This window comes from Pangasianodon hypophthalmus, chromosome 11 (assembly GCF_027358585.1).
Source record: "Pangasianodon hypophthalmus isolate fPanHyp1 chromosome 11, fPanHyp1.pri, whole genome shotgun sequence".
In the NCBI taxonomy this organism is placed as follows: Eukaryota; Metazoa; Chordata; class Actinopteri; order Siluriformes; family Pangasiidae; genus Pangasianodon; species Pangasianodon hypophthalmus.
This window is the reverse complement of record NC_069720.1, coordinates 6,402,827-6,415,666: the sequence shown is the minus strand read 5'-3', so window position 1 is coordinate 6,415,666 and position 12,840 is coordinate 6,402,827. Positions and strand designations below refer to the sequence as shown.

At 38.0% G+C, this 12,840-nt stretch overlaps 1 protein-coding gene across 1 annotated transcript in view; it reads left to right on the top strand.

The window, feature by feature from the left end:
• Window positions 1-12,840, top strand: part of galnt18b (UDP-N-acetyl-alpha-D-galactosamine:polypeptide N-acetylgalactosaminyltransferase 18b) — a 104,237-nt gene that overhangs the window by 68,834 nt on the left and 22,563 nt on the right. Inside the window, exons 5-6 of the mRNA XM_026930872.3 lie at window positions 2,143-2,340; window positions 3,210-3,324. Coding sequence (XP_026786673.1) covers window positions 2,143-2,340; window positions 3,210-3,324 — 313 coding nt within the window. The remainder of the gene's footprint in view (window positions 1-2,142; window positions 2,341-3,209; window positions 3,325-12,840) is intronic.

The window sequence follows — 12,840 nt, the reverse complement described above, 5'->3', positions numbered from 1 at the left end:
CTTCCGGGAAAAAAAAATCAAGATCAAACATCTTTGATGATTCATATCTAGACATAACATCTTTACTGGATTGTCCAATTAAATATATATCCCTATAAGCATATTTTTCCCGCCCCTCATGAGGCAGGTCTTGCTCTACAGTAGTAGCTTGTTAGCTTGTTAACAGTAAACATGATTTGTTAGAGTGTTTTGAGCTGTGCATCTTTCTGCACACTTTTCCAAGCAAGGGAAAAAATAGTTGGAGTTTATTGTTTAGAAGATGGAGGGATTTGTACGAGGTGGCAGTTACGTGGCAGGTGATTTTCAGAGGTGTTTTACCAACGTATTGATGTTCGATGCTGGAATGTCACTTCCTCAGACAGAGTGAGATTTTGTCTTTATGCACTGTCCAAGCTTCTCCTTGAGTAAAAGTAAGTAAAAGCCTCTCGTTAATGTCTTTGCTGTTTGCACTTGTAGCTAGCTCACTAAGTGTCAGGTTTGTTAAGCTTCACCGGGGGAGGTGTGATCATATCTCAAACGCTGTTAGCTGATGTGTAAGTCACTCCAGCACTTCAACATGCTGTCGTTGTTTCAGAAGGAAATATTTCAACATATGGAATCAAATCCCAGCTAAGAAGCCGTTCACTTTAATACTGAAATAACACCTTTCAGAATGCACATTGTTTGCTAGAAAGCAGGTGCGTCAAGAAGGGTGTTATGAAGGTTCACTCAAACACGTGGGATGAAACATCTGCGCTGTCGTTCAGGATTAACTGAATCCCTTTGATCTGTGGAATGCGTCCAGGTGTCTCACACCGCAGACAAAACATGATTCAATATGTCCCCACCCCCCCCCGTCCACATCCACTTCATCATTACAATCACATTCCACAGCTCACGTGGCCCGCTGCAGTTACTCGCTTAACAACCTGACCCAGAAATGTCAGCACAGATGGAGCAGTATCCAAAATATTTCTTTAATGAGCTTCCAAGTGATCCTTGAGCCATGAAAATCCCCAGTCCTAAAATTACGTCCTAAATTCAGTCAGGATTTTAGATGCAGAGCTGTTCATCTGTGATGTGTATGGAATAAAACATGACATGGTGTAGTGTTGTAGGAAATTAATCAGTGACAGGATGTTGTGATTTGTTACTGTCAGCAAAGCAAAGTTGATTATTTTCAAATAACAGTACATTCTGAAATGTTTTATTCCTCTTATACAACCAACACAGTAAATAAAGAATGGCATGTTGTTTTTGTCCATTTATAGCTACACTGTGGAATGTCTGCGAATCAAGTTCCTGTTATCACTTATGTTATAGCAGCTACAAACAGTCATTCCCTCACCACATCTTTTTTTTTCTTTCTCTTGAATTTAATAAGACAGAAAACACAGCTTGTTTCCAAGAAAACATTCTGACTGGTACAAAGTGCTGACACTGAGACTCTTTCCATAAAGAGGTTTAATATTGTAAACAAAATGTACGACAGGTTCACCATATCTTAAAAATAAATAAATAAAATTATGACTTATCCAAAAAAAATTGATTGAATAAACAAAGTTTAAGGTCGAAATAGAGCTCCAAAGTCGGCTAAAATGACCAACTGCCGCAACCTTTTCTCAGGCACCGTAGATCACAGCCGTGAGGAGCTGGTGTCGTTTGAAATGTACTGAAGAGATATTTTTAACAGTGTAATAGGCCTGCAGATTACTCCGATTGGGACCTCTGGTGTCCAAACAGTGCAGTTGCATAATTAGATGCACACTTAATAAAATGCTGATTTTCACAATGTGAATCACACATTTCCACAATGCACATCTTCAAGTTTTTTGTAACACGATGCATTGTTACACCACAAACAGTTCCACGTTTTCTTTGTTAAACAACAGCACGTTTTTTTCCATTATACAAGTCCCTTGTAAGTTGTTACTATAGAAACGATGATGTATTATATCGAGTTCATTAATATAAACCTATGATTTGCAGCTGTTCTACTGTCAGAGCTGCTGTTGTAGAAAAATAATCAACACCTTCTGACCAATATAATTTGAGAACTCAACAGCTCTGTGGTATAAAGTATATATAATTGATGTGATAGTTTTAATGGATATCTTCAGGTGTCAGTTGCTAATACATATATGTTTTTGCCATTGTATTCAGGGCCGAGCCGATTCTCCAGAGGATCAAGGAGGACCGGACGCGGATCATCTCACCATCATTTGACAACATTAAATACGACACATTTGAGGTGGAGGAGTATCCGCTGTCTGCTCAGGGCTTCGACTGGGAGCTGTGGTGTCGCTACCTGAACCCACCCAAGTCCTGGTGGAACCTGAACAACACCACCTCTCCAATCAGGTAGCATGCTGTGTACTCACACCGACCTCTAGGGTGGACAATGTGAGAAAAATGATTTAAAAAAATATCATATCATGATACAAGACATTTCTATAATACAAAATATACTGTACATTATGATATATGAGTTGAAAAACTGTGAATAACTGAGTTTCCTACTTGTATTTTTTGTCTAAAAAATTAATTATTTACCAAGGAAAATTGAAAAAAATTAAAAGCGGATATATTATTTTGAATTTTAGAAAAGATTTAAAAAAAAAAAAGTTAATCAGAGTTTGTAAAAAAAAAAAAATAGAAATGTGCATTGTATTATCATATTGCTCAGCCCTAGCAGACATTTTATGATTTATGAAAAATTATTTAGTAAATGATGATGTGTGTATACAGTATACATGTGCAAAAGTACAAACTGGTTTATTAAGAGTGTCTCTGGAAATTTCAGAATTTCTGTCATAGGAGTAAAGTGTCATGTTTGGTGTAATGAATATGAAATTTGGGACAAGATTCCGGGCAGAATCTATGCAAATACATTATCACCTGCAGTGTGATTTACAGGAAAAGCTCTAAATTAATACGACTGAAGGGCAGGTAATAAATTTGCATAAGCTTGTTTAAAGTGTTGTTTAAAGACAAAATAAAAATATTGCTGTTTAAAGACAAAATAAAATCAGTTGCTAAATTTTAATCTTGAGAAAGATCATAATTATGCCTTAGTGTCTCAAAATAATCTGAAACAGATTATTTTGTTTTATTTAGTTTTATTGCTCTTATACAACAGCAACTTGACAACTTTATTTATTAAAAGAAAACAACACACGGCATATATCAGTTTCCCGCTCATAGCACCATTGCTGCGTGTTTCTTTGCAGGAGTCCCGCTCTGATTGGCTGCTTCGTCGCAGACAGGAAGTATTTTGAGGAGATCGGGCTGCTGGACGAAGGCTTGGAAATCTACGGCGGTGAGAACGTGGAGCTGGGTGTCAGGGTGAGTGATGAGCTCTCTCTCTCCGCCGACCACAACTAATGAAGATAATGGCCTCTCTCCTGACAGATTAACAACAATAACGATCTCCACTGCTTTTGGCAGGACGCAGAGGAACGACTTATCACACTGATTTCTGTTGCGTGTCTGAGTGCGGCTGGGCAGCGTGGGGCAGATGAGTGCAGCTGTGTAAACTACAACATTAAGGCCACTGTTATATATGCAGGGTTTAGTCAGGTTTAAATCGAATCCTGGTGCGTTTATTTCCTCAGTGCCGTTCCTTTAGGGAGGTAAGAACGCATCATCGACCAAAACTGTGTGAACTTTAGCAGTGAGAAATAATTGAACCCTGTTAAAACCAGGAAGTAAAGCAAATATGTTGCATTGTAGGTTACAGGCAGCATTCATTCATTCATTCTTTCATTCATTCTTTCATTTATGAAAAAAGTCAAAGAAAAAAGCTGAATTGCTGCAGAAACATGACATGGATTATAAAAGGAAATCAGTTCACAAATATTGATGTAAACTAGTTATTAAAATAATTATTGATTCTTTTATTGAATCAATTATTCACAGCACTCAGCTGTTTATATTATATATATATTATATATATATATAGCACTGTATATATTTTACAGCTATATTAGATATATTAGATATATTATATATATCCCTCAAACTTAGCCCTAGTGCAGTGTTTTTTTTTTTTTTTTGCTTTTTGGTTTGTTTAATAGTTATGTTCAGTGTGAAACTGTAGCAAACTAATTAACAAACAGCTAAAAGAATCACTTTCAATCTGATTCCGACTCAAATGGAGTCATAAGTGAGAAAAGCAGCAAAAATCGTAACATTTTGTTAAAGCAACATGTTGTATCTGTAACAGGGAATAATTCAGCAATCACACGTCTAGCCCTGATAATCTACGAGGGTGAGTTCAGTGAAAACCCTAAAAGTATGATGTACAGTAGAATTGAATCGAATTTTTTTCTACAGGACTCTGGACACTCGTTAAGTGTCTGAACAACTTGAACAAAATGGGGATTATGTAGCAAAATGATACATTTTATGACACCTCTTTGCAATAAACAATGCGAAATAAAAAATTAAGGTACATCTTCACCCTCGTACATATGATGAAAAAAATGACGGACCACTGGGAGAGGAAGAAAAAAGTGTTCTGTTTCCCCTTGTGTGTAGGTGTGTTAGTGTACAATTAGGAAGTAAAGCTATAAAATAAAAGCTCTTTAGAGTAAATCTGTAGCACTGTTGCCAACTACTTCAATGGAAAGAAGCTAAAGCCTGTGCGAAAGTCGCTAAGTGTCGCTAGATGATGTCATGTGCTAATCAGCACATTCGTGACGTCATCACGTCGTATTTGCATTCTGCCTAATGTCAGCCCTGTTTGCTTCTCTCTCTTACTCTCTATGCTCACATGTTTTAATGCAGAATTCCTAATAAACCTGTTCTTGTTTACATATTTTTCTGTTTCTGGTGTCAGACAACGGAACGAATATGAAATGACTGAAACGCGGCTCGTAAGACTACAACTTAGCCAGCAGTCACTTCCAAGCCATCTCCAAGCTGCTGCTCTGCACTGTTAAAATCCTGATTTTATAACCGCGACATCATCTGACAAAATCACATACACAAAAGTTAAAGACAACGGAGGACAATTTATAGACAATTTAAAACAAAGGAAGAGCAAACAGTACACATTAGTGATTGGTAATGTGGCAACACTACGTCAGCTTCCATGCTGTCAACTGAATGTGCTGCTCCTCTCTGATCAGAGTAGACGCAGAGAGAGGTGTGTGTGCGGTGGGAAAGCAAGACCTCGCACTCGCGGGGCAGTACGGGTGACTCTCTTCTAAGCAAAGTGTCTAGTCCAAAAAGCCAGTAGAAGAACCGTTTTTCTTTTCCTAAACCTTTCACTTCATAATTCTTTGACCTTTTTTGCTTTTTTCCGCAATAAACTGAATAATCAAGTTCCAATTCAAAGATGTTTTCCAAAGAATACTAACATTTATGTTGGGAAAAACATTCAGTGACAATGATTTCATTCACTCGTCTTTATCCTGGTCACGGTCACAGCGGTTCCAGAGTCTATCCCAGGAAAACTGAGCATGAGATGGGAATACATCCATGGATGGGACACCTGTGCATCACAAGGCACACACTCACACACATACATAGGGGCAATTTAGTGTAAAGAATCCATCTGGCATGTTTAGAGAGGTAGGAGGAAACCGGAAAACCGGGAGGACATCCATGCAAACATGGTGAGAACATGCAAAACTCCACAAAGACAGTAACCTGAGCTCAGGATCAAACCATGGACGCTGGAGCTGTGAGGTGGCAGCGTTCCCAGCTCTGCACCACCTTGTCATACTGAAGCATTTCAGTTAGGATTAAAAGTTGCAGAGTGTTACTACAGAATGCTAACATTTATGGTGGAGTTCTATAACAACAAAAATGGTGAAAGATCCATCAGAGAGGTGATTTCAATACCCAAAAAAAGGTTCTTCTCTGTCATCACTCTAAAGAATCTCTTCTGGCAGCATTATTTTTCACACTGTGTGTGCAGGTTTATCCTTTTATGCTGTGCTAGTCATTCTGAAATGAAATCAGTCTGGGATTTATAAACTCTAAACTGTTGCTTGGAGATAAAAAAAAAAATTAGAGCAGCACATTGCCTCAATTTTAACTTAGTTTCATCATTTTGTTTGCTTGCGTTTTCTGAGCAGGCTGTAATATATTCATGTGAAGATATTCTTTAACTCTGAACTGAGCGCTTGATCAGACGGGGCAGAGGAGTGGTCAGAGGCCCTTAGGAGAGCTAATAATAGATAGCCAGAAAGCGTTAGAGGCCAGAGCGCTGCAAATACTCATATCTGATTCCGTAATAATCATCTTCTGCTGATCCTGTAGCCACTCGGTGTTACACATACACGCTGCTTTTCACTGCAAGCAATGGTGTAATCATCAATCACTCTAAAAAGAGGAGGAGGAGGAGGAGGAGGAGGCTGATGTGGCTCCCGTTGGCAGTATTCCTACCCTGAATGACACACTTTTACAATCTCTTTTTCTCGATAATGGTTTGCTGATTGCTTTCCTGTGGGAGCATGGTGGGCTTTTTTTTTTCTTTCAGCTCTCTTTGTGTATAAATGGAAGGTGAATCGTTTTGATTGCATCAGCAGTCACAAAAAGAAAGTCAACATAGTGGACCAAAATTCCCTGATGATCGTCCTGAAAGCAGCGGTAGGCAGCATGTTTGCAGTAGGAAGGTGACCCTTCTCCTGAGAGTTAAATATTTCTGTGCACGGAGAACTGCAGGACCAGAAACAAGCAGAAGTTATCAGGGAAATCAGCTGTGAGGTTCTGGCACTGATCCCAAAACAGTAGCTCCACTTCAGCCTGTGCTGCGAGCCACAGTTAGAGCTGTAGTCAGGAACTCCTTTGTCAAGTTCAAGACCAGGACTAGCAGAGATCGAGTCAGGACTCGAGTCCAAATCGAGATCGAGTCCAAACCAAGATTGAGTTAAGATCAAGAGCAAAAACCATCAAATCCTTTTCTTGGTCTTTGCTTCTTTTGTGCATTGAGCCACTGATTGAGCTGTTATCCAGAAGAAGGAATGGCTTCATCTAGAAACTTTGTGCACATGAAAAGAAAACAAAAAAATTATTTTTACAAACTCTGAGTCAAGACCAAGACCATATTTAGAAAGACCAATGCCCAAGCCCAAGACAAACCCAAGCACAAATGCCAGTAGATCTGAGACAATTCAGAAAACATCTCAAGACCAGACTCGAGTCCTGCAAAGGAGTCTCCAGTGTCAGCGCTTTGTAACACTCCTGTAACGTTAAGCTTTCTGACATTTTCAGGATGGAGGAGTTGAAGCTTTGCGGTTTCTCTGTTACATGACAAGCTGTGTTTTGTTTGTTTGTTTGTTTGATTGATTGTTTTTTTGTCTTATTAACTTGTTAACTGCGTATAGCTGCTATAACAGAAGTAAGAACTTGTTTCATGGACAGCATTCTTCAACATTAAATAACTACAGTATAAAAGGATTAAAAAGTATGACGTCATTCATTAATAAATAAAATTGCTGTGGAATAAGAGGAATGAAACAATTTAGGATGTCCTGTTATTGGAAAATAATCAACAGCACATCCTGAAGTGTTTTATTATTTTTTATTTGCAAATTAGTTAGGCGAATCTAAATAATTGGTTTTAAATCGATTCTTTGGACTTTTTTTTTTTTTTTTTTTACACCTTTCTTGTATCCGGTTTCTATCAGCCTCTGACTAGCGATTATTTCAGCAGAAAGTGATTAAAGTGAAATTTTCATCAGAGAATTATTAGTGTAGAATTATTAGTTTAGAATTATTATTGACATCCTGTAGAATTATTATTGACATCCTCGTTAAATTCTGTCCCAATTTTTGCAGTAGCCCAAATAAATCAGATCTCACCGACGCCCCCATGGTGTTGGATGGAAGTTGTAGTGTGTGTGTTTGTGTGTAGATATTATAGTGCCAGACTCCCTCTTGGGAAGAAAAAATAGAGGGTCATGGGTATTTTTATTTCCAGCACCAGTGTCTGAAGGACACTAAATAGCTCTGTGTGAGGCCTTGCCCTCTTTATTCCTTCTCTCTCATCTTTCTTATCACCCTCTCTCTTTTTATTTCTCGTATGACCTTTCGTGCTCTCGCAGTCTGAGGGTAAAGGGTTCACTGACTGCTGATGAAGCAGCGACACGATGATTTAGAGCTTCTGTGCAATCAGGGACAGATGCCACTGCTCTTGTCATGTCGTCTTTGTGGGCGATGCTGAGTAAAGTGGCTTTCACCGCTGTGTGGTTTGGTCTCGGGTTTGGGGTTAACATGCCGGAGCTTTCACAGACGAGACGTGAGCTGGGAGTAGAGCAGCGTACTTTCGAAAAGATTTATTAGCAGCTCCATTTTACACAAAGTGTATCTTTTCAGATTAAAATGCATTTTTGCGCTACAGAAAAGCATGTTTCTTATCGTCTAGCGATCAAAGTGATGAAAGTTTGAATCCCAGAGCCAAGGGAGCAAAATAGTCCGTGTTCTCTGGGTGGGAGGGATGGTGCACTCTCTCTCCTTGCCATTCATCGGTGTCTGTGAGCTCATGTATGCAGAAGAAGGCAGTGCTTTCCTCCAAGTGTGTTATGCTGCCCTGTAACTCAGCGTGAGCAGCAGTTTAAAAAGATGCTTCATGTGTCTCGGTAGAAACACGTGTTAGCCTTCACCTCCCCTGTGGGTAGCTGTTGTATGATATAGGAGAGCTGAATCGTGGGTAGGAATTGGCCAAGACTAAATTAAAGAGAAAATGGGGAAAAAAACATGTCTGTCTATTACTATCTACCCGTAATTTTATTATTATTTTTATTATTATTATTATTATTATTTAACCAGATCAAGTTCCTTATTTCAGTGGTTCTCATCTGTTTTTGTGTCTAACTGTGACTCTCCAAAAATGTAGGTTGGATTTTGCAACGCCTCTCCCTCTGGACTCGCCCCAAATCACACTACAGCAACCTCTTTTTGTAAACATGTTCCGTTGCTACCTTTTTTTTTTTTTTTTTACATTTTTGATTAACCGTTTCATGTAAAAACTATTTATAAGCACATCCAGCCTCTTTAGATTTTTTTTTTTCATTTCCTTGGAATTGTTTGACATATGACATATGAATGTTGACTTTCACTAAATATCATTTATACAGGGTGTCCCAAAAGTCTCCAGACATAGGGGAAGTGAACACGTCTTAGCAAAATGTAACTTTATTTACAGAACATCCTCTACATGATTGCCATTTCTTTGTTCACGGAGTCGTCTCTCGCGCTCATGATGAACTCGTGTTAACGCATCTGGTGTTATGCGTGTAATTACATGTCCATCGCAATCTTACGACAGCTTCCCGATCCAGCCATGAGAATGATTTCAACACGTTCTTCTTTTGTCAAAGGCATTATTAAAGGCTATCTGAAAACAAATGTAATAGAAACTAAGCATAAAAAGTGTTAATTTCCCCTGTGTGGAGACTTTTGGGACACCCTGTATTAAAAAGTAGGATTGTCCGTGTGTAGGAATGTCATGAAGATAACACAACACAAAAACACATTATAGCTAAACTAAACTAAAACTAAAAAAAAAAACTTGTTTTTGTAAACAATTTTGTATGCAATTTTTTTAAATAGCAATATCACAATGTACACATTTAAAGAGGTAAAAAAAATGATCAAAAAAACAATTATCTTTAAAAAATTTAAAATGGTGAGTGTTGCACAAAAATTAATTAATTGTTTTTAAAATTATATTTGTAAAGTTAGTAAAGATATACTGGAGACATGTTCAGAGAGCAACAGAAAAGAATCTGGAAAATAATTTATACGGTAATTTGGAGGTGAATTACAACTTTCTAAAATATGAAAAAAGCCTTAATTTGACTGTCTGTAAGTGTGGACACTATGCATGAAAGGGTTAATTTTGCTGGTCAGACTCCGAAGGTTTGCTTTTTGTGCTTCATGTACAAGCAGAACACAAAACACTGATGGCTGTCAAATGGCCAAATCTGCGTTTGACGTGTTAGACGAGCCTGATGGAACACCAGGACACTTTGACTGGCCCGCAAAAATCTCTGAATCTCAGTGTCTTCGAAAACTTTTGGGGATTTTACTCCCCATATCCCAAAATACACAAAGAGTTGTTCTTACAAAGGTCCATGCGAGTAATTGGTGCTGAATCAATGTTGGCGAGAGCGAGGCAAAGTGAGTCAGCTTGAATCACTGAAATGAATCACTTCTCAGAGCATTGAACTAAATTAGATCATTCCTGATTCACAAAGAAATTGCTTTCGAGTCAGACTGAAAACCAGCGAATCGTGAATCGCACAGCACAAAGTTTCTTCTTGAATACTGTGTGTATGTGCTCGCTCGAGCAAAATGAATGAATGACACTTCACTATATATGAACTGATGTTGTATGGAATCAGTATTGGCACGGTGCAATAAACCTGATTGAATCACGGTTTGGGAGTAACTGTTGAGCGACAGAAGCGTGTGTTTAGTCAAAGAGCAGAACAGATCTCTCTTTAGACCTGGCCGCATGCCGAGTACTCGCACACACACACACACATTGCAGCATAAACACGTGGTGATGTGTCTTTGCTGCAGTCTGTGTGTGTGTGTGTGTGTGACATCTTGCATTTTTGTCTATTCTACCTGTGTATATTTCAAACATCAACAAATATTTCAGAAAAACATGAAATTGTGCCATTACTATTCAGAACCCTTTCTCTTAAAGGACAACTCATAAGACGTACAGTATGCAGTTTCTCTAGACAGGCTAGAGTCAGGAGAACACTTTAATGTTTTATTTGAATTGCCGTTCACTTGACAGACTGCACAGGTCTTTACACATCACACACTGCTGTTCTAACATCAGGAGAACTGTGAGAACCTGGGCTGCACTTCTGGTTGTCTGCTGCTTTGCAAAAAAAGCCAGACCTTCCACTGACGAGTCCTGAGTAGGAGTTGTTGTTAGTATGGAGGAGGTGCTGAGGTGGTACATGCGTAAACCTTCGTCACTAGTAGAGAATGAGATGTCAATTTATAGGACGTAAACTAGGAAGAAGGCGGAGCTTCAGGTGTGGTCTTTCTCCCAAACTACAGCTATTTCATAACTCTGTTTTTCCAAGAGTGCCACTGAGCTGTTTTTTTTTTTCCTCTTCTGACCAATCAATATTGAGAAACCAAGCTAATCTTTGCTGCACAGATAAATTAGATAATTAGCCGGAAAGGGCTACATCGTTTTAATAGATTGAAAATGGCTCATGTTGGATATGGTGCCGCTGAGGTCTGATGTAAAATGGGGTAAAGAGAAGCTCCAAATTGAAGGAATGGAATATAATATAAAGCATAGAAATATATTATATATGATCGTTGGTAAAATTTCTTGCGACCCCATCTGGATCTGAGGTAAGCTCACAAGGGGTTGAGAATCTACAGTTTACACCATTAGTTACAGCGTGTTAGTTGTCGTGTGAGCCACTTTTTTTTTTACATATCAGCACAAACTGCACTCCAGTCAGCAGGGATTCCCAAATTCTTTGTGCAAGCAAACCCAAAGATTGAGGTTATGAATTTACTGCGACCCCAAGACTTGACCACCATGCATTTTTTTTTTAGATTTACAGCTTATTACTTGTAAATCCATACGCAGTGCTCAATATATTTTCATGTTTGCTTTCTTGACTTCTGTTGTTCACTTAGAGATGCCAATGTTTTTAGAAACGACACTGCAGAAATGACATCTTAGCAAGTGAAAATATCTTTAAAGTAGTCAAATTTGGCTAGCATTTCCTAATATAAAATTACAACAAACCAAATAAGCTTATTAAGCAAATATTTCTAGCCATTGTTACTAATTTCAAGCTTGAAATAGTCTTGTTCTAATGGCAGATCACTTTGCAAATTTTTAGCATTTATTTCTAGAAAGAAGCAAAATTATCTACCAATATTACAAGATAATTTACAGCTTGAAAATAGTAAAAATGCCTAAGAAATAGGTTTAATCATCTTCTATTTGGTTTATTGTAATCTTATAATAGAAAATTCTGGATACGTTTGGCTATATTTATGATACATGGCCAAAAGAATGTGGACACCTGACCATCACATCCATATGTGGGTCTCCAAACTGTAGCCACAAATTTGGAAACACACAATTGTATAGAATGTCATGAAGACATGGTTTGTCAAGGTTGGAGTGGAAGAACTCGAGTGTCCTGCACAGAACCCTGACCTCACTAATGCTCTTGTGGTGAATGACCAGAAATCCCCACAGCCACTGCTCCAAAGTCTAGTGGAAAGCCTTCCCAGAAGAGTGGAGGTTATTATAACAGCAAAGAGGGGACTAAATCTGGAATGAGATGTTCAACAAGCACATATGAGTGTGAAGGACAGGTTTCCACACACTTTTGGTCACATAATGTATTTTCACTTGCAAAGATGGCATTTTTTTTGCTATATAGTGGAGGTAGATGGACGAGGAAATTTGTTCATTTTTATTGCTGAGCTCCTAGCCGAAAAGACAAAAATAGCATGTACACTCTTAAATTAAATGGGGCTTGTTTGAATGCGAGTTGAAGTAACATTTCAAAATAGTAGCACACACAATCAGTCTTCATAGGTAGAGTGTAATATATTCATAATAAATATTAATATTAATAAAAATGTTAATATTTATAAATGAATAAAATCAAAGAGGAGATTTGTAAATCAAACACAACTTACAGTCTGTTTTATGTATACAGTACTGTGCAAAAGTCTTAGACACCCTTTTTTTTAGTACAAACTTTTTTTTTTTTTAATTTAATGACTTCTACATTATCGAGTCAGTACAAAAACATTTTAGATTCCAAACATTAGTTTTCCAGCACAAAATTAAATATTACAGAAAAATGTTTGTATGTCAGTAAAGAAAGCAGCAGATTA